This window comes from Chelonoidis abingdonii, chromosome 1 (genome assembly GCF_003597395.2).
Source record: "Chelonoidis abingdonii isolate Lonesome George chromosome 1, CheloAbing_2.0, whole genome shotgun sequence".
Classification (NCBI taxonomy): domain Eukaryota; kingdom Metazoa; phylum Chordata; order Testudines; family Testudinidae; genus Chelonoidis; species Chelonoidis abingdonii.
This window is the reverse complement of record NC_133769.1, coordinates 373,980,517-374,005,495: the sequence shown is the minus strand read 5'-3', so window position 1 is coordinate 374,005,495 and position 24,979 is coordinate 373,980,517. Positions and strand designations below refer to the sequence as shown.

Here is a 24,979-nt window from a genome sequence, read left to right as displayed (position 1 = left end):
AGATAAAGAGATTAGTTGATGTTTAGGTCAGAAGGGCCCATTATGAGCTAGTTTGACCATCTGAATAACAGAGGCCAGAACAGGTCACCCTCTGACTACTGCATCCAGCCCAACAACTTCTGCCTGAGCTAGAAGATGAGATGCCTAGTCTCTATTTGTAGCTGCCCAGTGATGGCGAATACACCACATCCCTGGGTGAGTTGTTTTAATGGGTCATTCCCTTCCCTGCTATACAGTTGCTTCTTATTTCCTGTTGGAATTTTTCTGCCTAAGTCTGTGAAGTAAAGAACTGTCTGCTATCACAATTCTCCCCATGTAGGTATTTGCAGACCATGATCAATTCACTGCTTAATCTTTTCCTTGTTAAACTAAATAGACTGATCTCCTTTAGCTTCTCACTGTGAGGCAGGTTTGACCCTTTCCAATTTTTCAACATTCTTTGTAAAGCGTGGACACCAAACCTGCACACTGTCCAGTTCTGGTTTCACCAAGAGCAGTATAAAGAGGTAATATCACCTCCCCACTTCTGCTCAATATGCCCTGTGTAATGATTTTATATTTGCTTGCTAATCGGTGAAAGCAACTGCATAACAATTAACCAATTTTAAATCCATTAAATATGGGCTACAAAATATATCATATAAAACTAATTTTTAATCAGAATGTTGTGTGGGACTACATCTCATACCTTACAGAAGTCTGTTATGTCAAAACAATTACCTTTACCAAACAAACTGTGATAGCCTCAGAAATTATATCAAGTGGATTGAGGTAATTTGTCAATTTTTCCAACTAGCAGCCTTGTGTATTTTCCCAAGCTACCTCTTATATGTGGAAGTAGTTCCCTGTAATAATTCACAAGACCACTACGTTATTCTCCTTTTAAATCTCCCCTAAAAATCCACTTATGCTGTTGTGTTTTGTAAACACTTGGCAAGGGTCAGGCAGCTGCTGTGTTGTGAACACATACCACTACTGATCACCACAACTGGCTCACAGTTGCCTGGTGCTTCCCATCTGTTTGTTATATCCACCTGCTGTCTCTTGTCTTAACCTTAGATCATAAACTCTGGGGCAGGACCTGTCTTATTGTTGTGTTTCTAAAGTGCCTGGCATACTGGCACCTTGACTGGGATAGGTGAGTTAGAATGAACAGGGCCACCATAGACACCTCAGGCTGTGGAGATGCAGAGGCTGGTCAGATTATTTGTTGAGTGAGATATTAGGCAGGGAATTGTCTTCCAGAGGATGGGGTGGAAGTCCCCCTGCTCAGAATGGTTAGGACTGGACAGGGCAAAGTCCTGGGAAATAGACTGTAAGGATGGATCCTGTCGTGGGCCCCAGGAGAAGGACTTACTGATAGTGGACGGAAGGGGGTAGGTCTGGGAGGCAGGGGCAAAGGACCCTCTCTGCAGGGGATCTGCAGCATCAGTGAGATGCAGATGCTGTTGCTCAATCCAGCTGTCTCCAAAGGGCCTGTCAGAGCCGCATAGAGTTTCCATGATTGTAAACATTCTTGTAAACAAATTAACAGAAACCATATCCTCCTCCATCTCTCCCCCTCCCCTGCAACAGCCAATCGCACACAGCCCTAGGATCGGCCTCGCACTCAGGGCTTCAGTATGGGCCTGACCAAAAACTGAAGGATGGGAACATGCAGGAAGCGCCCATCAGCAGGAACCCTGTGTGGTCATTCAGCAGGCCAACAGAGGAGAGGCAGCCAGATGGTTGGCTTCATGCCTGCACTAACCTTTGGAGAGCCTTGTCTGAACCTGTCCTAGCAGCAATGTGCTAATATAGCTTCTCTGGGACTAGGCCACAGGAATGGTTCTACAAAGCCAAGGTATCAGTTCTCATCACCCAGGCAACATTGTAGGGACATGGTTAAATGGTGTGACCCTAGTGCAGAGGCAGTCTCACCAGGAGAACAGTGCTGCTACCCAGATAGTTGGGGGGAATGCTGCTCCCTCTCCCTGGAGCTCTGGGACTCTCAGAGGCCTAGCAGGTGCCTGGTTCTTCACTTATTTTTAATCTCCATCTGGATGCAGGAAGCTGCTGATGGCTGGGAACATCCGGGAATCAGGGCCCAAGCATATCCTGGCGGGATTTCCTGTTTGTGACTTCACCATCAGAGACTCCAGCATAAGAGATTAGGGTGAGCAGGAGCCTGACACCCAAGGGACCCGGCTGGGCCTCCTGACTGGTTACACCAAACCCCAATTCAAGTGCCAAATTCCATCTACCAGGAAATAGTAACAGGCCAGGCCCTTCCCCCTGGGTCATGAGGGGCAGCGTGGCACCTGGCCACAGTGCCCTGCCAGGGAGCAGAATGTGAGGGGCAGCGCAGCCCCCCCAGTGCCCTGCCAGGGGGCAGGACATGAGGGCCAGGGCTACCCCTCCCCTCCCCCTCTTTCTAAAAGTCCAAATACAAAAGACAGGTCCCTTCTATCCACTGTGGTGTGGAGAGGCTCAGAGATTACTGGAGAATGATGCTTAAGGGGAACCAGCTCAGTCCTGCTCTAGAGCTGGGAAAGTCAGGTGACTCACTTTCTTTCAGGAGTGTAGACAAAACCTATGAGAAGGGCACCTGGCCCAGCCAGGCCCACTCCAGGCAGCCGCTATCCCTACTACCCACCTAACCTTGGGGCCACCTTGCGGCCAGGGAGCAGTGGATCCAAGTTACTCCCATACTGGGCCCTATGCAGCAGGCCCCATCCAGGGCCACCGAGACTGGGTTTGGGCCCTGGTGAAAAACTTTTTCGGGCCCCCCATCAAGGGGCAGACCGACTAAACAGGGCCAATGAAGCTCGGGAAGCCGGGTCTCGGTAATTTGTACTGGCTTTCCCGACTTCTCGTCAGCCCTCCCCCTCCCCTCACAGTCCCTTCTCTGCTCCTCCCTCCTTGCCCCCTCACACTCCCCTCCCCATCCCTTCTCTGCTCCCCCTGTCCTGCCCAGCGCCCTCCCCGACCATCCCATCTCTGCTCCCTCCTCCCTGCCACCTCCCCTCCCAGTCTCTTCTCTGCTCCTTCCTCCCTCCCTCCCCCTCCCCTCACTGTCCCTTCTCTGCTCCTCCCTCCCTGCCCCCTCCCCCTCCCCTCCCCATACCTTCTCTGCTCCCCCCTAGGGGTGGCTCCAGGCCCCAGCACGCCAAGCGCATGCTTGGGGCGGCAAGCCGCGGGGGGCGCTCTGCCGGCGCCACGAGGGTGGCAGGCAGGCTGCCTTCGGTGGCTTGCCTGCGGAGGGTCCACTGGTCCCACAGCTTCAGCGGACCCTCCGCAGGCAAACCGCCGAAGGCAGCTCTGCCTGCCGTGCCGTTGGGCAGGCAAAAAGCCTTAGAAGCTGCCTCTGCCTCCCCCCACCCTGCCCAGCCATCTCTGCTCCCCCTCCCTAACCCGTTCCCTCATTTCCTTCTCTTGCTCCCCAACCCCCTCCCCTCACTATCCTGTCTGCTCTCCCTCCCTGCCCTCATAGCCCTTCTCTGTTCCTCCCTACCCCTCCCTCATTGTCCTTCTCTGCTCCCCAACCCCCTCCCCTCACCTCCTGTCTGATCCCCCCCTCCCTCACTATCCCATCTCTGTTTCCCCTCCTGCTCCTCCGCCTCACTATCCCTTCTTGGCTCCCGTCCCTTATCCTTCCCCCTCCCTTCTCTGCTCCCCTCCCTGCCGCCATCCCTCCCCTCACCTCCCATCTCTTTCGCCCGGCCCTCCCTGCCCCCACCCCGCCCCGGCGGCAGCCCCAGCTCCAGCTGACGCGGTTCCCTTTCCCCTGGCCGGCCTCCTGGTGGCGCGATGAATCGTGCGCCTGGAGGGGGAGGAAAGAGGGAGACGGAGGGCGTGAGGAGGGAGCGGGGAGGGAGGGGGCAGCCGGATCGGGTTGCAGAGGAGGCTGCGCTCCCAGCTAGGTGGCCCTGCGGCCCCGGCTCCCGAGCAGCCAGTCAGAAAGGAGCTCGGGACGGGAGGCAGTGATCCCTGCAGCGGGCACCCGGGCTCGGAGCCCGCGATGGGGGAGTCAGTGCCGCGCTCCGCAGGGGAGGGCTGTGCGCAGGCCGCGTCGTCGGGGCTGTGACTGCGCAGGAGCTTGGAGGGTTGTAAGTGCTAAGCCGGCATGCGGCCGATCCCCTGGTTCCGACCCGCATCCCCCCTCGCCGGCTCCCCGCCCGCACTCCCCAGCGCCAGCGCCCCGCCCCTGCGCCTCCCCGTCCGCCCCACCGGCTCCCCTACCTGCCACTCCACCCGGCTCCCCGCACGCCCCTCTCTCCGACCCGCGTCCCCCGCTCTCCGCCGCTGCGAGCCTTGCCCCGCTCCCCGCCCCGCCCCCCCCCGACCCGCGCCCCCCGGATCCCCCCCGGATCTCCGGACCCCTCCAGCTCCCAGTCCCGCGCCCCCTGCCTTCCCCCCAACACGCCCCCCTGGCTTGGCGTCGCGCAGCGGGCTGCCCAGACACAGCGGGGACGGCCGCTTTGTGCTCTCCTCCTGGGGGGACTGGAGCGGGCTCCCGCACTGCTGCCGCGGAACCCAGCCGCGTCTCCGCAGCCCCTCCCCCATTCCCGGCCTCTGCTCCGCATCCCTCCCATGGCCCAGGTACCCGCTCCGGAGGGGTAAGAACAAGATCCCCGCCCCCGTTTACACGGGGACGGCCTCTCCGATAAATTCTTGCTGTGGAAACCGAGCGCTTTGTTCTGCTTGGCAGTGCGAGACAATGGGGTGCGGAGCCTGGAAGCGGGGGGTGCATGAATGGGGCGGGGGTTGCACATGCTGTGTCTGGAGGGGCAGCGGCTCCAGAGGGTCCCCGTGTCTGGCTTTGGCCACGCTCCGGGAACGTGTCAGGCCACTCGGGCGCTTTTGGCTGCGCAGGCTGCGTGAGCAGAGAGGGTGTGGGAGAGACTGTGAGTGTGTGTTTGTGCACTAAACAGCTGTGAGGGTGTAAAAGCTGTAAGTGTGTGCGAGACAGTGTGTGTGGGCCAGCTGAGTGCAGTGGGTGTGGGTGCACCAACTGAGTGTATTGTGTGTGAGAGAGACGTGTGTGTGCGTCTGTGTGCATGCCCACTGGGTGTATTTTGTGTGTGTGAGAGACAGTGTGTGTGTGTCTGTGTGTGTGGGTGCCCACTGAGTGCATTGTATGTGTGAGAGAGAGATACTATGTGTGTGAGACAGAGAGAAAAACACATACTGTGTGTGTGCATGAGCCAGCTGGGAGTGTATTGCAGGTGTGAGAGCAACACTGTATGTGTGTGAGACTGTGTGTGTGTGTGAGAGAGAGAGAGAGGATTGAGTGTGCGTGTGCCAGCTGGGAATGTATTGCATGTGTGAGAACAACTGTGTGTGTGTGTGTGTGTGAGAGAGAGAGGATTGTGTGTGCGTGCGCCAGCTGGGAGTGTATTGTGTGTGTGAGAGCAACACTGCATGTGTGTGAGACACTGTGTGTGTGTGTGAAAGAGAGAGAGAGAGGATTGTGTGTGTGTGTGTGCGCCAGCTGGGAGTGTATTGCATGCATGACAAGGCTGTGATACACTGAGAGGGTCTGGAGTGCGGGTGGGTGTTTATCTGGCTGCTCCAGAGCCAGCCTTTGCTCAAGGCATTTGCAGTCCCAGATTGCTGGTAAGGGAATGAGGGGCGGGGGGCAATATACACAGTAATGGTAGGGAGATGGGGTCATGCTGCAGGCAAGGAGAAGCCGGGGAGGGGCTAGAAGGGGGAGCGGTGGAGAAGGGTCGGGGTGCAGGCCATGGGGGAGCCACGCAGGGACTGGAAGGAGGGGTGTGAGAGAGGGTGTCAGGGTAGAGGCCATGAGGGAGCTGGGTAGTAGTTGGAAAGGGGAGCAGTGGATATGGGTTCATGCTGCAGAGCAGGAGGAGATGGACAGGGGTTGGAAGGGGAATTGGAGTATATGGGGCCGGGGTGCCAGATGCGTGCCTGCTGGATAGGGATTGGGAGGCAGAACCACTGCCAGTCATTGATGGGCTTTGTCTGGCTTTGAAAGGTAGGAGTTTAAAGTTGTGGGTACAGGGGAGCCCTGAAGACTAGGGCTTAATAATATTTTTACACAAGTTGGGACCTCCTAGACTTTAAGGCCAGGAGGGACCATCATGATCATCTAGTCGGTGGGCAAGACTCACCAGGAGATACCTGGAAAAGAATTCTCTGTAGTCACTCAGAGTCTTCCCTTTGCAGCCATCTTCATTGCATGGTCATACCCTCTGTGCCACTCCCTTCGCTGTCCTTCCAGTAGGGGTAAGTGGTGCCCAGTTCACCATTCCTGGTAGATGGCACTTTGAGTAAATCTACACTCAAGCTGGACACATAATTTCCAGCTCGGGTGGACACACCCACTCTAGCTCTAATCAAAATTCTAGCGTGCTAAGAATAGAAGTGGTGCAGTGACAGCACAAGCAGCAGGATGGGCTAGTCATCTGAAGCAGGATCCTGTCTGAAATCCTCTGTATATCTTCAGGGGGTTAGCCAGTCTTGCTGCAGCTATACTTCAGTTTTTAGCATGCTAGCTCAATCAGAGCTAGTGTGAATATGGCTACCCGGGCTGGAGATTACACTTGAGGTCCAGTGTAGATATACCCCTAGACACACCAGGAGACAGGAAATTCTGTAGCTGGATGGACAGTTAGATGTGCTCTCTGTTTTCCTGCTGTTTCCTTCACCTGCTCGTTAATAACCCCCTTCTCCTTCCTCTGGGGCTGTATCTCCCGGTACCTCTGATAGCCCAGCCCTGTGCCAAGTATTGGAGGCCCCAGGACATGAGTGAAGCTGGAAGTGCTGTTGCTTGGGGAACCCAGTGCATTTTAGTCCAGAACACAAACCTTGCTAAAGCCCCATCATCTCCCCTGCCTCTTTCCCTCTGCACCCCTTCCCAGCTCTGTGGTCTGGAATCCTGATGTGGCGTGGTGGGGGGTGATGCTGGCTAATGGCTTTCTGCAGGGTGGCTGAGTCTGCCATTGGTTTTATAGGGAGCTCAGTGCCTCGGGAAGGGAGGCGAGTGAGCAAGCGAGCAAGGCAGCCTGGCTCACATTACACAGGCAGGGCTTGGACCAGCCGCGCCAGCCCCTTGCACTGAGCTATCTGCTAATTGGAAGCAGCTGTTGGGATTTGGTGACTCTGCATCCACTGAGGTCACCGCAGCCTTCCCCACCGGCCTGAGCCTGTGAGGCTCCTCAGGATACAGGTCTGCCCGCCTTAAACAGCCTGCTCCCATCCTCTGCCATGGACAAGCTGGAAGATCCAGCAGCCAGGCCTCCTGGTGGGGGGAGGGGGAAACCCCCAGTCCCCATCCCTACCAGGGCAAACATGAGACAGGAGATATGAATCTAAACATGCTTCACGCACACCAGCTGCCCTCAATACCCCTCAGCTTCATTCCTTCCCCAGTCATGCTCCAAATTCACCCAGCCTCTTCCTCCTTGTGCTAATGGGATTTGCTCTCCTGTGCAAACCCAGCCTTTTCAGCAAGGTAGTTCATGGCACACATGGATAACGAGTAGATCCATGTCTCCTTTGGGCAATATGGAGTTTAGTTTACCTACTTCTGTTTATATCACAACAGCATTGAGCCTTGGTCCCTCTGTCACTCTCCAGCTCCCGCTCTCTCCTTTGACTTCCATGGGACAGACCTCCTGCTCCCCACCTGCCTAGCCTCAGCCAAGGGCCTAACCCCAATACGCTTCCCTCCCATTGTTCTAGCCTGACTCAGCATGGCCCCAGCAAGCCAAGGTTGGGTCACTTGAGACTTATTGCAGGCCAAGCGCCTAGACTGTCTCAGCTGCCAGAAACTGTTGCCTCATCCACACACACAGCCCACTGAACCGCCCCCAGTCTGGGTAAGTATCATTATCACCGCTTTAGCAGGGGGAAGTGAAGTGATTTTTCAAGGCCATTCAGTGACTCAGTGGCATAAGTCCAACTTGAAGCCAGTGCCAGGATATGAGTAAGTCCCACTGACTTCTTGTATCCTGTTGGGAGACAATCGAGCCCCAGGAGTCAGGCCCCTAGAGCAGTGGTTACTAAACCACGGTCCATAGAGAAGCATGGGGTCCTGGCGCACCGGCTGCTCCTCTATGTGTCCAGATGTTAATCTGTGTTTAAAGAAACTACACGTATAGGAAATGTTCACCTAAGATCGCTTTCCATGTTAGCAATTGTTGCAGGGTACAGGGAAGATCTTTATACTAGGACAGTTCCACTTCCGGAGCTGGGAATAGAACCCAGGAGTCCTGACTCTCTGTGCTCCTGGACAGGCTTAATACTGCTATGGGGTGCTTCAGCCAGTCCAGTCACATCCATCTCCCCAATCACATACTGTAGTAGGGTGCTGTATCTCCAGCTGGAAGCCAGCAGCCCTCATCTCCATCCCTGCATTCAAGGAGATTCCTGCCGCCCCATGTCTGACATGAACAGCTCCTGAATGTGGTTATGGGACCAACAGCAAATGCTTTCAAGAGAGTCCAAGTATGAGCTCATGCTGACGCCATCCCTGCAGACCACTAAGCCCTGCTTTACCAGGGGCTAAGAGCAGCACTGGGACTTGTGCGCCTTGATGAGCTTCTTGACTGCTAAGTCGTTGTGCCTGCTCCTGGGGAGCGTGATCAATGCCCAGGGGGCCAGGCAGCCTTCAGCCTGTAGGTGTTAGCAGCATCACATCCACGCCTCCCCTGTCCATTCCTCTCTCACTGCTGCAGTGAGCTGAAGCTACAGTAGGGGGAGCGAAGGGGCCAGAGAGTCAAGAAGCAGGGAGAAGGAGACAAAGGAGGAGTGCAAGCGGCAGAGGGTGTGTGAGACAGGGAGAAAATGCATGGAAAGCCAGGGCAGCTGTGGGGCTCACAGTCGGCTGCCACATTCCCACTGTGCTGTAACCATCCTGGCACAGTGTCCACCCAGGGGCATCCCAAATCTGTGTCAGGATAAAATGATGGGCCACTTCTGCTCCAGAGAGACCAGGTTTTAAGCTGGGCAATCTCTAAATGGTAGATGTCTACTGGGTGGTAGAGTCCTGCTGATTTATTGGCCACTGGGGCATGAGCCCCCATCCAGCTCTGCTGCACACTGGCACCTTCCAGGTATACCAGGTTTGGATCCCCCATTTTTCACACTTAACCCCTTTTTTCCCCCAGGGGAGTGCCCTGAGAGGGCCTGTCAACATCTGTCCCAGGCTGATACCATGTGCTCCCCAGGTCATTGGCATGTGAGAGCCAAGGGACTACACCTGGTAATGATGACATTGCTTAGTGCCCTGGCAAGCTGCAGTCCTGGGCACCAGCCCCTCTGGAACCCTTCCAGAGCCTAGGACATACCCAGCCTCACAGAGCTGACCCATCTATATTCATTTACAGAGGGGGAAATTGAGACACAGGCAAGAGAAAAGCCTGCTCAAGGTCAGGGTCAGCGCTTGGAATAGAACCCGTCGTCTTTGTGACCCCACTGCAGAGCCGCTTGCCCGTTGCAGTCAGGAATTGTGGTTCCATGAGGGATGGCTCTCAGGAAGAGCACAAGCTGCAATGGGAATGGTCAGTTATAGTGTACAGTACAGGCCTGAATTTCTTGTTAGCACTATAGCCTGCCTGGAGCTGGACGTGCAGCACCAGAGAGAGCCCAAAGCCTTCTCCTCAGGCACCAGCAAATGCTTCTGCTCCTCTGTGTTGCCCTGGTTTTACTCTTTCTCCTCTGGGTCTAATTTTACCCAATGACCTCTTTGTCTCATAGGCTCACTGCTAGAGGAAAAGGAATCAGAGCAAGAAGGCTGGGGTTACCTGGCAGGGCTCCCCTCCCCCTTATGCTTTTCCTGTCCTTTGCTTGCTGCTCCCCTCCTGACCAGCCTCCTCTGATCTGCATTCCTTGCAGGATTAAGGAGCACACACTGGAAAGGAGACGGAGCCAAGCTTCACCTCCGTCCCCAGGGCTTTGGGGAGCTGTTGGCAATGGGGTGCCTGAAAAGTTCAACCCAGCTGCTGCTGCAGCTGCTGCTACTTGGGGGCCTGAAGCCAGGGCAGGGATCTACTGTGCTGGGCACCCTGGATTTACAGATAGATGAGGAGCAGCCAACTGGCACCATCATCGGGGACATCAGTGCTGGACTGCCCCCCAGCACCACTGCCTACATGTACTTCATCTCCGCGCAGGAGGGCAGTGGCGTCACCACAGACCTGGAGATAGATGAGAACACAGGCATCATCAAAACAGCCCGTGTGCTGGACCGAGAAAACCGGGACCGCTATAGCTTCATTGCTGTCACCCCTGAGGGCATTACAGTGGAGGTGAATGTCCAGGTGAATGACATCAATGATCATGCACCAGAATTCCCCAAGCACCACCACACCTTTCAAATCCCAGAGCACACCCACATTGGCAGCAGGTTCCCCCTGGACCCAGCCTTCGATGCTGACAGTGGCCTGCTGAACACCCAGGGTTATGTGCTCAAAGGGGAGAATGTGGGCCAAGCCTTCCGCCTGGAGACACGCAGGGGCCCCAATGGGGTCCTGTACTTGGACCTGGTGGTCAGCAACGTCCTGGACCGGGAGAACTGCTCATCGTACTCCCTGCTGCTAGAGGCCTATGATGGTGGCTCCCCTCCCCGCAGCACTCAGATGACTTTGGATGTGGCCATACAGGACATCAATGACAATGCACCTGCCTTCAACCAGAGCCGCTACCACACCCTCATCTCCGAGAACCTGAAGCCAGGCAGCAGCATCCTGCAGGTCTTTGCCTCTGATGCAGATGAGGGTGACAACGGGGCTGTGGTGTATGAGATCAACCGTCGGCAGAGTGACCCTGACCAGTACTTCACCATCGACTCCAGGACGGGTGTCATCAAGCTCAACAAAGGGCTGGACTATGAGATGAGGAAGGTACATGAGCTGGTGGTGCAGGCATGGGACAAGGCCATGCACCCAGAGGTCACCACAGCCTTTGTGACCATCCATGTGCGTGACTACAATGACAACCAGCCCACTATGACCATCATCTTCCTGAGCGAGGATGGCTCACCACAGATATCCGAGGGTGCCCAGCCTGGCCAGTATGTGGCACGCATCTCTGTCTCGGACCCCGACTATGGTGAGTACTCCAACGTCAATGTCTCCCTGGAGGGGGGAGACGGCAAATTTGCCCTCACCACCAAGGACAATATCATCTACTTGATCTGTGTGGACCAGCTGCTGGATCGGGAGGAGAGAGACTCCTATGACCTGCGGGTGACGGCCACTGACTCAGGGACCCCTCCGCTGCGGGCAGAGTCGGCCTTTGTGCTGCGGGTGATGGATGTCAATGACAACCCACCACTCTTTGACCAGCAGGAATACAAGCAGAGCATCCCTGAGGTGGTGTACCCAGGCAGCTTTGTCCTGCAGGTGACTGCCCGTGACAAAGACCAAGGTCCCAATGGGGAGGTACGGTACAGCATCCTACACAGCCAGGACACCCACTCCAACTGGTTCACCATCGACCCAGCCACAGGCATCATCACCACCGCTGCCTCTCTCGATTATGAGAAGGACCCCCAGCCCCAGCTGACAGTGCTGGCTATGGACAGAGGGACACCTGTCCTCTCCTCCACGGCGGTGGTGCATGTGGCCCTGCAGGACATCAATGATAATGAGCCTGTGTTCAGGAGCAACTTCTACAACGTATCCCTGATGGAGAACACACCCACTGGGACCTGCTTCCTACAGGTGAGGGGACAGCTGGACAGATGGAGGACACCCTGCGGTGCAGGGTGGGGATGGCCGGGCTGGGGGGTGGCCAGGCAGGGGGAGAGGCTTGGAGTGGAGGGTAGTCAGGCAAGCGGAGGGGTGAGGGTGGCCAGGCATGGGGAGATGCGTGGGGTAGAGGGTGGGAGGTGGCCAGGCAGGGAGAGGGGTCTGGGGTACAAGGCAGGGGGAGGGGCCTGGGGTACAAGGCAGGGGTGGCCAGGCAAGGGGAGAGGCCTGGGGTTCACAGCAGTCTGATGGTCAGGCAGGAAAAGTGATCAAGGCCAGTGGTGGGGGATATTATACGTGGGCAGAGGAAAGGACGTGGAGGGCAGAGAAGATGGGGCAGTGGGAGAGGAATCAGGTCCTGGGGTGGATGAGTGGGAGGAGCTGACCTGGCAGGGGAAGGGGTCAGGGACTAGTAGCTGTATAGGTCAGAGTGGAGTTCCCCTATACACACCTTGTGTGGGGTTGCAGCAGGACCTGGGGTTTAGAGCCTGTGACTGAGATCAGGGGCCCCCTGGTGCTGGACTGGGATTTGACTTCTATGAAAGTGTGTGATTAGTGTCTTTGAGATACATGGAACTTCTTCAATCTGTCAAAGTTGGTTTGTTCAGAGCTGGGAAAGGAACCCAAGAATCTAGACTCTCAGTCTCCTACCCTCATCACTGAACAGTGGATCCTCCCTAATAATAATCTAGGAGCCAGCGTCAGTGCTCAGTACTGTCCAAATCCCTCACAAACCCCTGAGACAGCGCATGCTGGGGACGGGACGCTGCTGCTTTGTGTGCCTGCAGCCAGCTGGGAGAGAAATGAGAGGTCTGGGGTGAAGGGTGGATGAAATCTGCAGGTGCAGTCTGGGATGAGAGATGCAGGGGGGCTGCTTCGGAATCAGGAGCAGAGATGGGCAGAGGGAAGGGATTTTCTCCATAACATGGCAAGTCCATGGAGGGGGAAATACGTGAGAAGCCAGTGTGTGGGTGTCTGTCTGACGTGAGCAAGGGGTAAGAGGTGGCGCTGCAGGGAAGTTGAGTTATTGGGGGCAGGAGGTGACTGAGGCGGTGGGGGGAAGGTGAGTGGAGGACAGTGACGGGTGACTGAGACAATTGGGGGGAGGTAAGTGGAGGCAGGTGAGGGGTGGCTCTGAGACAGTGGGAGGAAGGTGAGCGAAAGGGTGCGAGGGGTGACTGAGACGGTGGGGGGAAGGTGAGGGGAGAGGGTGGGGGTAGCTCTGAGGCGGTGGGGGGAAGGTGAGCAGAGGTGGGTGAGGGGTGGCTCTGAGACAGTGGGAGGAAGGTGAGCAGAGGGGGGTGGGGGTGGCTCTGAGACGGTGGGAGGGAAGGTGGGCGGAGGGGGGTGGAGTGACTGAGACAGTGGGGCGAAGATGAGCAGTGGGGGGAGAGGGGTGGCTCTGAGGCAATACAGGGGAAGGTGAGCAGTAGGGAGTAGCTCTGAGGCAGAGGGGGAAGGTGAGGGGAGGGGGGTGAGGGGTGACTGAGACAGTGGGGGGGAAGGTGAGCGGTGGGTTTTGAGGGGTGGCTCTGAGGCAGTGGGGGGGAACGTGAACGATTGGGTTTGAGGAGTGGCTCTGAGGCAGTGGAGGGGAAGGTGAGTGGAGGGGGGTGAGATGACTGAGGCAGTGGGAGGAAGGTGAGTGGTTGGGTTTGAGGGGTGGCTCTGAGGTGGTGGGGGAAGGTGAGTGTAGGGGGGTGATGGGTGGCTCTGAGGCAGTAGGGGGGAAGATGAGCAGGGGGGGGGTGGGGGGGGTGGGAGGAAGGTGGGGGGTGGGGGGGGAGGGGGGGGGGTGTGGGGGGGTGGAGGGTGGGTGGGGGTGGAGGGGGGTGGGAGAGGGGGTGGGGTATGGGTGGAGGGGGGGGGAGGGGGGGGGGGTGGGGGGGTGGGGGGGGGGAATGGGGGGGGGGGGGGGGGGGGGGTGGGGGGGAAAAGGGGGGGGTGAGGGTGTGGGGGGGAGGGGGGGTACCGGGGGAGGGGTGGGGGGGGAGGGTAGGTGGGGGGGGGGGGGCGGTAAGGTGGGTAGGGGGTTGGCGGGGTTAATAGGGGTGGGGGGGGAGTGCGTGGGGGGGGGGTGGGGTGGGGGGGAGTGAGGGTGACTGGGGGGGGTGGGGGGGGTAGGAAGGGTAAGGGGGGAGGGGGGATGAGGGTTGGCTTGTGGGGGAGGGTGGGGGGGGGGGGGGGGGGGTGGTTGGAGGTGGGGGTGAAAAAGCAGGGGGGGTGTAAAAGTGTGGTAAGCTGGGGGGGGTGGGGTTTGGGGTCGTGTGAGGCGGTGGTGGGAAGGTCAGCATGGGGGGGGTGGTGGTTTGTGTGTTGTAGGGGGGGGGGGTAAGGGAGGGGTGTGGGGTAGGGGGGGGGGGGGTGTGGGAAGGGTGTGGGGATGTGGGGGGGGGGGGGGGATTGTGTAAGGTGGGGGGGTAGGAGGGCGAGGGGTGTAGGGGGGGGGGTGGGGGGGGGTGGGGGGGTGGGGGTGGTAGGGGGTACGGGTTAGGGTAGGGGAGGGGGTGAGGGGTGGCTCTGGTAGGGTGGGTGGGGAAGGAAAGGTGGGGGGTGAGGGGCTGGCTTCTGAGGTAATTGGGGGGGGGGGGGGGGGGGGGGGGGGTTGAAAGGTGGGAGGTAGGGGGGTGGTGGGGAAAGGGGGGGGGGGGGGGTAGGGGGGTGGGGGGGGGGGGGGGGGGTGGGGGGGGTAGGGGTGGGGGAGGGGTGGGAAGGTGAGTGGAAGGGGGTGAAGGGTGGCTCTGAGGCAGTGGAGGAAGGTGAGCAGTGGGGGTGAGGGGTAGCTCCGAGGCAGTGGGGGGAAGATGAGCGGAGGGGGTTGAGCTGTGGCTCTGAGCTGGTAGGGGGAAGGTGAGCAGAGGGGGGTGAGCAGTGACTGAGGCAGTGGGGGGAAAGGTGGGGGGGGTGGCTCTGAGGCAGTGGGAGGAAGGTGACTGGTGGCGGGCAGGGGTAGCTCTGATGTCGTAAGGGAAGGTGAACAGAAGTGGGTGGGTGTGGCTCTGAGCCAATGGGGGAAGGTGAGTAGAGAGGGGTGAGGAGTGTGTGGAGGGTGAGCTGTGGGTCTGACTGCGATGCTGAAGTACGGTGAGCCGTGGGGGCTGGTGTGGCCCACAGCAGTCACCGATCCCCGGCCCATGCCCCTGTAAGGAGGCCTCTCTCAGCACTTTTCTGTTTGGTTCACGAGTTGTGAGGGGAAATGCAGTAGGGTTCTGGAAATGCAATTGCGGGAGAAGGGACTGGAAGAGTTCTGTGCCTGTCGGGAGCAGCAGGGGGAAAAAGGGGAAGGGACCAGGAGAGTCCCTGGCTCAGAGTGAAGGAGGAGGGGGAGCCTGGGTCTCTGGTGCAGGGCCTGGGAAGGAGGAACATTGCCTCTGAAGGCCTCTCTTGTCTCTGACTGAACTTCCACAGACTCCGCACCTGCCCTGGAGGGAGGGCAGCTGTGGCTGTTAGCGGCTGGAGCAGGTCCTGGGCAGCGGGCCTCCACTCCTTGTGTAGTGGGGTTGCAGCTGGAGGCTCTTCTCGCTCTGAATCATGCAAGCAGAGGGAACTGTCCAAGCAGGCCAAAGTGACTGAGAGTTTGGCTGGATTTCGGGCCTTTGGCTCAGTCCTCATGTTTCGTTTGGAAACAGCATGTCTGGGCTGAGTGCAGGTAACTCCCACGTGGCCACAGCACAAAGCAAACAGCTCACACATCTGCTGCTGCTTCCTCTGAGCCGGGAAACGTGAGAGGATGGGAAAGGAGCCTGGCAGGCAACTAGGCTCGGCACTGAGCCCTAGCAAGGGGGAGCCAGGCCTGAGGAACCGAGCAGAGCCCAGGGGGCACAAATCCCTAGTTTTTAGTGTCTCATGATCCAGTCGGACCTCCTGCAGAGTCCAGGACAGAGAATCCCACTAAGTAACTCCTCTGTCCAGCCCCGAACGTCTGGCTGAGCTAGAATGGTTCTTTCAGAAGGACACCCTGTCTCCATTTACAGACTCTGAATGATGGAGAATCTGCTGCATCCCTGGGTAAGTTGTTGCAGTGGTTCATTCCCTGCACTCTTAAAAATCTGCATCTTATTTCCAGTCTGAATTTATCTAGCTACAATTCCCAGCCATTGGATTTCATTGTGCCTTTGTCTGTGAGATAAAGAGCCACGTTCTCTCAGGAATCTCCTTGCCATGTAGATACTTCCAAATCGTGACTGAGTCATCTTATTATTTCTATTGCTGTAATGCCAGGGAGCCCCAGTGAAAACACAGAGCCAAAAGATAGCCCCTGCCCCAAAGAGCTCTCACAATCTAAGTACAGGACAAAAGACAACTGGTGGATACAAACTGATGGGAGAACAAGGAAACAACGAGACAGTTTTGGCCAACATGACTGGTTTCAGCACACCAGCTTGACCTTCACCTTCTGTTGGATAATCTAAATAGATATAGTCTCTTGCTATACGTCAGGGGTTCCAGGCCCCAAACCATTCCAATAATGGTCTCACCAATGCTGTATACAGAGGTAACACCACTTTCCTATTCCTATTGGGTAGTCCCCTGCTCATACAACCAAGGATCCTGCTGGGAACTCAAGTTCAGCTGGTTTTCACCATGATCACTGAGTCATTTTTAATATCACTGCTTTCCAAAAATACAGTCTCCCTCCCTATAACTGACCTATGTTCCATCTTGCATTTGGCTATATTAAAACACGTTTTGTTCAAATGAGCTGAATTTGCCAAGTGATAAGCTATCCAGCAGTGATTTCATATTTTCTACCAAATTATTCATAAAAGAAATTGAATAGCATTGGGCTGACAACAGATCCGTACCATTATTTTTTGTGGTCTGTTTGCTAGTTTTTAATCTATTTGTCAGTGAATTAATATTTGGATCAGAAGATCACATGGCACTGAAATGCCTTGCAGAAGTCTGTCTATTGTGTCAATACAGTTACCTTTATCAACTAAACTTGTGATTTCATCAAAAAATGGTATTAAATATCTGAGCCCTGGAGAGATGAAACCAGACCAAGGGATTATGGCAAATAGCTGAACTGCAGCAAGGGCATCTGAGCCCAGCAGAGCCGGGGGAGTGTATCTGAGACCCATTGAGGAGGAACTGAGTCTGAGAAGCTCAGGGAGTTGTCCAGGCCCCAGAGGGGCACAATGCAGACAGTTTGCACTGCCACTCTCAACCACTGCAGTTCGTTCCCTCTTGGCTGAAGACATGTGAGCAGTGGCGAGTGGAGGCATTACCCACACGCATTGCTGCACAATGGGATGGTGGTGTCTTGACAGCCACGCCTGCCTTAGCAGCTCACAGTCAGACTCAGAGCTCCTTAGATACTATAGTACAGAGACTGTTCACTGGAGAGAGTGATGGGGGTGGTAAATAATGGTGCATTAACTGTTCCATTGAAGATAGTGATGGAGTGGATTCTATTCAATTCTATTCTATTCTGTGTAGGTTTTGGTACTGCACTCATGACGTAGTATTTGAGTGCCTTCCAGTAGTGCATTAAGCAACATGACTACACATCTGTCATGTGTTGTTTGTTCTCTCATCCTCTCACCAGCTGGAGAAGTGTGTGCAGTGAAGTGTCTTGTTTAGGTATGTTTTTTAAATTATTTTTTTTAAAATAAATATAGATGTTGCTATGTGTTTGTATTACAGAAGGTAGGATCAAAGACGTGCTCTGCACTTGGAGGGGAAAGTGGTGAGTTCTGTGATGGTTCTTAGTTCCTGGGTGAGTTCATTCCTCAGTCTCACGCTGCCCCTAGAGAAGTTTCTGTCTCCTGCACAGGTTAGCTTCACTCTTATTGTTGAGAGTTCCATTGTGCTGGAGGAACAAACAATCAGCTACTGTCTTCATCTGATGAAGTGGGCTGTAGCCCACGAAAGCTTATGCTCAAATAAATTTGTTAGTCTCTAAGGTGCCACAAGTACTCCTGTTCTTTTTGCGGATACAGACTAACACGGCTGCTATTCTGAAACCTGTCTTCATCCCAGATCTTTAGATAGTCTTTATGGCCTGGGCCCAGGATACCTAAGAGCACTCTGAAGATAAGAACCGAGACCTTGAACTTGATTCAAAATGCTTAAGAGAAGCCGATGTAGCAAGTGGGGACAGGTGTGATATTTCTTACCGTAGCCTGTGTTGTTGAAGAGACATTCTGCAGCTTTCAATACTAGCTGGAGTTTCCTAAGTGCTGAAGGTTTCATGCTGAGGTATATCACATCATTGTAGTCCAGCTCAGAGGTGATGAAGGCATGAATAACTGAGTCCAGGTCTTTGCCTGTCAGGATCGGATGGAGTCTCCTAGCCAACCAGAGATGGTAGAAAACATTACTCATGACCATTGCGATGTGAGAGCTCTGTGAGGAATCCAAGAGTACTTCTAGACTACAGACTGAATTAGCCAATTGTGGATATGAACTTTCAATCAAAGGAGACTGCATCATGGCTGAAAATGCCTCAAAATACTTTTCTTTTCCCACCAGTATCACCTTTGTCATGCTTGGGTTCAGTTTCAGCCAGTTGTCTTTCATTCATGAGTTGATCTCATCAAAGCTCTGGATCACGTTGGTGGTAGTGGTGTGGTACTACGTGGTGAAGAATAGGTAAAGCTGTGTGTCATCTGCATATTGCTGGTGCTTCAGTCTGTGTTGTCTAACCATTTAGTGGTTGCATGTCGATGTTGAAAAGGATAAGAGAGAAAATATCAATTGATCCTTGTGGAGCCCTGCAGGTGAGAGGTCTAGTGGTGGAGGTGCAGTCTCCCATCACAACTCTTTGGGTGCATCCCTCCAGGGAGGACTCAAACCATTTTAGTGCATTCCCTTGGATGTCTCTCACCTCAGGTGAAACAGCAGTATCTCCTGGTTGATAGTGCTGAATTCTGCAGGGGGGCTGTTAGCTGGTGGGTGCAGGCAGGGCAGATCCGGGCATTTTGAGAAGGCTTCCCGAATGTGTGTGATAGTTCTTTGCGGCGCTTGGTGCTCAGCTCTGATGCAGACTCTAGGCACCAAAGGTTGATGAAGCAGCTTACCACCCTGGATTGCTCCTTGGGGCTAGATTTGGGAGTTTCAATGGAGGCTGATAGACAGGTTCTCTTGCCCTGTAATACAGCCTCAGCATAGACTTTGAGGAATTTATGTTTGATCCTTTGTTGGCTGATGGCCTTTGTTTTCTGCCTGCTGCTGCACCTCTCTCTTCATCCAGTGCAGGATGTCAGAAAACCAAGAAGATCTGTGTGAGAAGTGGGAAGCAAGGGGCAGTTTGGGAACCAGCTTGTCAGCAGTCAAGGCCAATGTAGAATAGTAATGATTCACAGTACGCTTGACGCCTTGTGTTGTGAGTGCGTGCTGTTGTCCTTTAGCAAGCTTTGGAAATGGTTGAAATCCATGACTCTTTGTGGCTGAATACAGATCATTGGTCTTTTTTGTTGCTGGAAGGTCTATGGCCACTACCTTAATGAGGTGATTGTCAGTCCAAGACATCAGCCAGGTTCTGATGTCCTCTGTCTTGATATAGGTCCAAGATCAGGTATAAGCTATGACCAGATGTGTAGAGTGCACTAGATATGACGTGTGAAAGTCCTAGGGAGGCACGTGAGGAAATGAGTTTTTTGGGTTTTGCATCTAATAATAATAATAATTAATTAATAATAGTGCACGTACTATTCCCTGGAGAGTGGGTTTGGGGGGATAATAATGGCACACAAACTGTGCAGTCGGAGAGAGCAGTGGTGGCAGGTGGGAGAAAATAATGGTGCACAAATTTTTTCATGGGAGAAGGGATTTGGAAGTGATCCTATTTTCAGAGCTCTGTGCTGCAGATTCCCCCTGAGGGACCTAGTGGGGGCAATCCCTGGGAATGGATGGGGAGATGTGGAAGAGGGAGAGAAGAGTGTGGTGATTAGAGGAGAGGCAGGTGGTGGGAGGGGGATGTGCTGGGAAAAAGGGAAGTAGGTGGAGGGATGTATGGGGGCCAGGAAGGTCCATGGGAGGAGGGGAAGGGGCTGTGGTGGTACATGGGGGAGGAAAGTTGTGAGGGAGGTGAGTGTTGCTGTTACAGCCAGAAGAGCCACGTTTGTTCCAAATTCCTGTGAAAGTTATTTCCTCCCCTTGCCAGCAACCTCCTCCTGGGCTTGGCACGGCAGCCAGCGCCATGATTAATTCAAGTAGCATTTCCCCTGGAGCTGCAGCAGCTTTTCCACTGCAGCGGAGAGGCCCCAGCCCCCTCACACACTCCTCTTCTCTCCCCATACTATGCTTCCTCCCCTCCCACCCCAATCCCCAGACCCCTCACATGCTCCCCACCCCATCCCTAGCCCCTCACACACTCCTCTTCCTTCTCCCCATCCCCCTCTCTCTCACACCTTCTCTCCTGTCCTGTTCATACATTCCCCTCCTCCTCAGACACTCCCCACCCCTCATATGTTCCCCATCCCAACCCCTTTGACAAGCTCCCCATCCCCTCAGACACTCCCCTCCCCATGTCCCTCACACTCTCCTCCACTCATAAATTACCCTCCCCCACCTCCTTACATGTTCTCCTCCTGTCTCCCTCATACAGCGCCCCACATACATTCCCCCATCCCATCTCCCATTGCCCTCTCACATTTCCATATGGTTCCTTCCCACGTCCAGTCCCCAGCTCTATCACACACTTCCCCCTCCAAATTCTCTCACCCAGCCCCCGACACACTCCCCTTCCCCTCAGACACTCTGCTCCCCAACCCCCACTGCCCTCCTGTCCTATCCTCCTCCTCACACACTTCCTTCCCCCAACCTAGCCCAGCCCCCTGCCCCATGTACTCCCACTGCTCCTCTCCCATGCTCCCCCTAACACTCCCCTCACACACTCCCTGCCCTCTCTCACCCGTCCTCAGCCCCCTCACATGCTCCTATACTTTTCTCCTCTACTCCCTGATATGCCCTCTCCTATGTTCCTCCTCATATACTCCCCCCCCACCCCTGCTGCCCTTCCCATCCCTTTGTACACTCCCCTAACCCCATGGAGTGTGTGGCTGCTTCCCCCTTGCTGGACCCTCCCCCTTCATTTCACCGGAGTGCTCTCGCCAAGACCTCTCATGGCCTTTTCCTCTCTAGGGCCTCTCATGCTTCCTGCACCACCCCCTCTTGGCTCTCCTGTTACCTCTTTGTCCCCCTTGTTGGTGGTTCCTCCCCCTCTTTTCTGCTGGGAGGTCCCACGGGACTCAACACTGATCTCCCCACAGTGACTCTCATCTCTGTTCTGATGTGTCAGATCCTGCTTTGTGGCCTGCTGCTAATGTCTCCTGGGCATTTTATCCTCACCTCTGCATGGCAAAAGCTCAGCCCCAATCCCCTGAACAATTCTCAGTCATTCTCAGCAACACCTACCCACTCCCACCCTCTCCATCATTCAGGCTCATAACCTAGACATCCTCTTTGAGTCCTCATTGCCTGGCCTCATGCATTCTTCACCACTTCCAGCCCAATCACTGTACTCCTCTTCTCCAGCCCCATAACACAGCAGCGCCCCTGCCCCATACAGCATCCCCACTGCTGTCCCTTCCCAACTCCCTCTTCAACTCCCTGCTGCTCTGCCAGTGGTGCCAGCCTGAGCTCCGTATGTCAGCTCCGCACTTGGTGGTCTCCACAGCTCCCCCACATTACCCATATTCATGGGATTTCCATACCTGCCAGGCCCACTTTGCAGACACTCACCAGGCCCCAACCCCTGCCTGCCCATAAGAGACCATAGCTTCTCAGGGCCCATCCTGAGTGGTGCCGCTCACCTCCACATTCGTTCCACATTTGTGTCCCTCCTGAAGCCCCACCCTTTCTGTGGCATCCATAAAGAACTTACTTCCACCCCTCCCCGTTGTCTGTCTGGAGATCCTGGGGCAGGGTCCATCCCCTCTTCTCTTCTGGGAAAGTGCTGAGCTTTCCAGTGCCTCATGGAGCTTGCAGTGTCAGACACTCTGCTCCTTAGCACTGCACCTGCGATCAGTTTCTTGGCCCTTCAGGCACTTTGCAACTAACTTGGCACTGGCTCAGCTCAGCTGCCAGGGTACTGCACTCTGTCGATCGCCTGAGCTGTGTCGTCCTGGATCCAGCCCCTAGATGTCCCAAGCTGCCCACCATTCCTGCCCCTCCGTATGAAAAGGGGTAATGCTCCATGGACCCATCTGCCTGCTGGCTCTGGATTAGCTGTGCCTGGGGGCCTAGGATCTGACAGCGTTTCCAGTTGGAAGTCCCTGTGTGTGCCCTGCTGCTGCCTGGGGCTGTGGGGAGCTGTGAGTCTGTATAGTGGCAGTACTAGTAGCTGTGCAGATGGCCATGCTCTGTGCTGCCTTGGGACCTAACCCCTCACCCCAGCCACATGCGCAGGATGCTCCTGGGGCTGATCCCTGACCCTTCTCCCTCCCCCAAGGCTCAAGCACACGGCAGCCCACTGTAGTAGCCGGGAGCTAGAAACAATCTGCTCCTGAAATAGAAGCAGTGGCCACTCCCAGGCTGCATTTAGCTGGTCAGCAGCTGTGCCAGGGCTGGGGCGGGCAGAGTGCCTGGCATGCAATCAGGCAGAAGGAGCCGTGCGTGGGATCACTGACCACACTGGCGCCAGCCTCCTCGCCTCTCCCACCAAGAGCCGTCACTCAGAGGGGCGGGAGCCCAGAGCCAGATGTTTGCCAAGCCACAGCATAACATGTGCACAGCAGAGACTCAGCTGGGGCAGGGTTCCAGCTGGGCTCCCTGCCTGCAGGCTGGGCCTGCTGGTGACAGGGAGGACAGCTTAGAAAGGCGGAACCCAGGCTGAGAGGGGCACAGGGTGACACGCCTCCTCCCTGACATGTCCAATCCCTGCCCCAATTCACCCCTTGCACCAGGGGTTGTAGGGAGGGAAGTGCCAGTTCTAGCCCTTGGTTTTTGGGGGTAGGAGTGGCACCAACACAGGGGTTTGGGGAGCTTGGTGTTGCACTGATATTTGGGGGCTCTCGTGCTCTTCAAATGGGTTTCTGGAAACAAGTAGGCTCCCCAACTGCATCTGACACATTGAGAAAGGGACCCCCGCATACAGTATGCATACCTTCCCAGTCCTGGGGGGCAAATGGGCACCATCCCATCCCCATGGATCCCCCTTCCTGTCCCTGCTCATGACTTTTGGGGGGATAGGGACCTATGGTGCCCTGCACCTTCTCCCTCCCTGTCTCTGCTCTGCACTGGATGCTTTCCCTGGATTTAGTACAGGTTTTCTTTGTTTCTAATCCTGACAGGATGTAAAACCTGAGCCACATCTCCCCTTGCCTGGCCCCCGGCTGCACTTCCTGCTGCACAGCCAGGGCAGAGATGGACAGGACTGCTTCCCCTATCCTAACACAGAACTAGCGGTCTGCGAGAATCTCATCCTCTTCCTCTCCCCAGAAGGCAGCTCTCTCACCAGCCTTTGGTTTGCTAGTCAGCTCTGTGCTGGTGTCAGCCACAACAGTTCATGTTGAAAGACTCTCAAACACCAGCTTCAGCAGGGTCAGGCTGGATAACAGCTTGGATGGGAAACTTCCAGAAATGACACACAAGATGCATGGTGGGGACTCTCTAGGGGGTGCTCTTCCCTGGCAGTCAGTGCTGGACCCAGTGCCCCAGCACAGCATTAGGGGGTTGTGCTGCAGTGCGGGGGCTCAGTTGGGGGCACTCTCCCTTCACAGTCACTGCTGACCCCAGTGCCTCAGAGCATGGTGTTCGAGGGCTGAAACTTCTGCGGATCCCTGATGTGTGCCTCAGGCACAGATAGACCTATGCTGCCAGATCAGTGTCAGCACTTTGCTCTGAAATCTGAGTCCCAGGCGTGGGATGCTGGGCTCTGCAGAAGGGTCTATTCAGTGCCTCTCTTGGCTGCTCCATTATTCATGTGCTCACCTCTCCATTGCAGAGGCCTGTCTGGGTGAAAGGGTGTCACAGTGACAGAATTGGCACTGGCAACTTCAACTCTGCCCCCACCAGGACAGGGAGCTCAGTCACTTTAGAGGTGGAAATAAGCCAAGGAGTCATTCCCCTGTCCCACAGTGGAGGCAGTTTGATCCGACCAGGTCACTTTGAGCTCCAAGGCCTCACCAGCTCTGCATACCTGCACAGAGCCACCCTTTCTGGGAGAGACATGTACAGCTGCACTGCTCTGCAGATTGGGACTGAAAGGCAGAAATCATTTACGTGATGGAACTTGAACTCTCTCTGTTTGGATTTGACCAGGATACCTGGATTCACATCTTGTCTTGGGATGGTAGGACTGCACTGCAGCATAAGGACCTGCACTTACTGAGAGGGGAGAATGAGCCCTACTCAGCCCATCACTCCCACTCTCTGCAACGCAGCGCAACCTAGATAGGGTTGCCAATTTTGGTTGGATGTATTCCTGGAGATTTCACGATATGACATAATCTTTAATTCCTGGAGGCTCCAGGACATTCCTGGAGAGTTGGCAACATTACCTCTAGCTCTGCACACCACCACTTTCTGCCAAGAGAGTGTGTTCCCCTGCTTAGCCCCCACCTTACTGTCAGGTCCACATGTCATGGAGTCACCGGGTCAGTGCTCTGGAACTGCTCCATATGAAGCCAGTCAGTACTCTGAGGGAGCCTCCTCTCTGTGAGCAGACTGTCTCCAGGGCAAGAAGCTTCCACAGCTTTGACCTCCCTGGGTCTGACCTCGGAGCATTCAGCATCCCCTTCTCACACCATGCGCTTCCCACAGCAAGTCTGCACAGGTAGGGTCCTGGAGAAGCCACAGGGTCCTGCACCCCAACTCTGCAGTCAGACGTGACTCTCAGCCAGCTGGGAAAACAGAAGGTTTATTAGATGACATGAACACAGTCCAAAACAGAGCTTGTAGGTACAGAAACCAGACCCCTAAGTCAGGTCCATCTTGGGAGCAGGGAGGCCAGACCTTGGGTCTGGGCCTCCTTCTCTTTCCCTAGCCAGCTCCAAACTGAAACTCTCCAGCCCCACCTCTGGCCTTTGTCTCTTTCCTGGGCCAGGAGGTCACCTGATCCTTTTGTTCTCCAGCACATTCAGCTGGCACCTTTGCGGGGGAGGGGCTGTCATGGTACAATTCCCCACCCTGAACCTTAGCGTCCAAAAGATGGGGTACCACCATGAATTCCTCTAAGCTTAATTACCAGCTTAGAACCTGTAGCGCTGCCACCAACCAGGAATTCCAGTGCCTGATACACTCTGGTCCCCCAAAACCTTGCCCGGAGACCCCCAAGACCCAGACCCTCTGGATCTTAACACAAGGAAAGTAAACCCTTTCCCCCACCGTTG

At 55.4% G+C, this 24,979-nt stretch overlaps 1 protein-coding gene across 1 annotated transcript in view; it reads left to right on the top strand.

The window, feature by feature from the left end:
* The first annotated feature begins 4,462 nt into the window (after nucleotides 1–4,462).
* The window catches only part of DCHS1 (dachsous cadherin-related 1), a 136,776-nt gene continuing 116,259 nt past the window's right edge, over nucleotides 4,463–24,979 (top strand). The window contains exons 1-2 of the mRNA XM_075061880.1: nucleotides 4,463–4,598; nucleotides 9,844–11,672. Of these exons, the coding sequence (XP_074917981.1) occupies nucleotides 9,921–11,672 (1,752 nt within the window). The 5' untranslated portion in view covers nucleotides 4,463–4,598; nucleotides 9,844–9,920. The remainder of the gene's footprint in view (nucleotides 4,599–9,843; nucleotides 11,673–24,979) is intronic.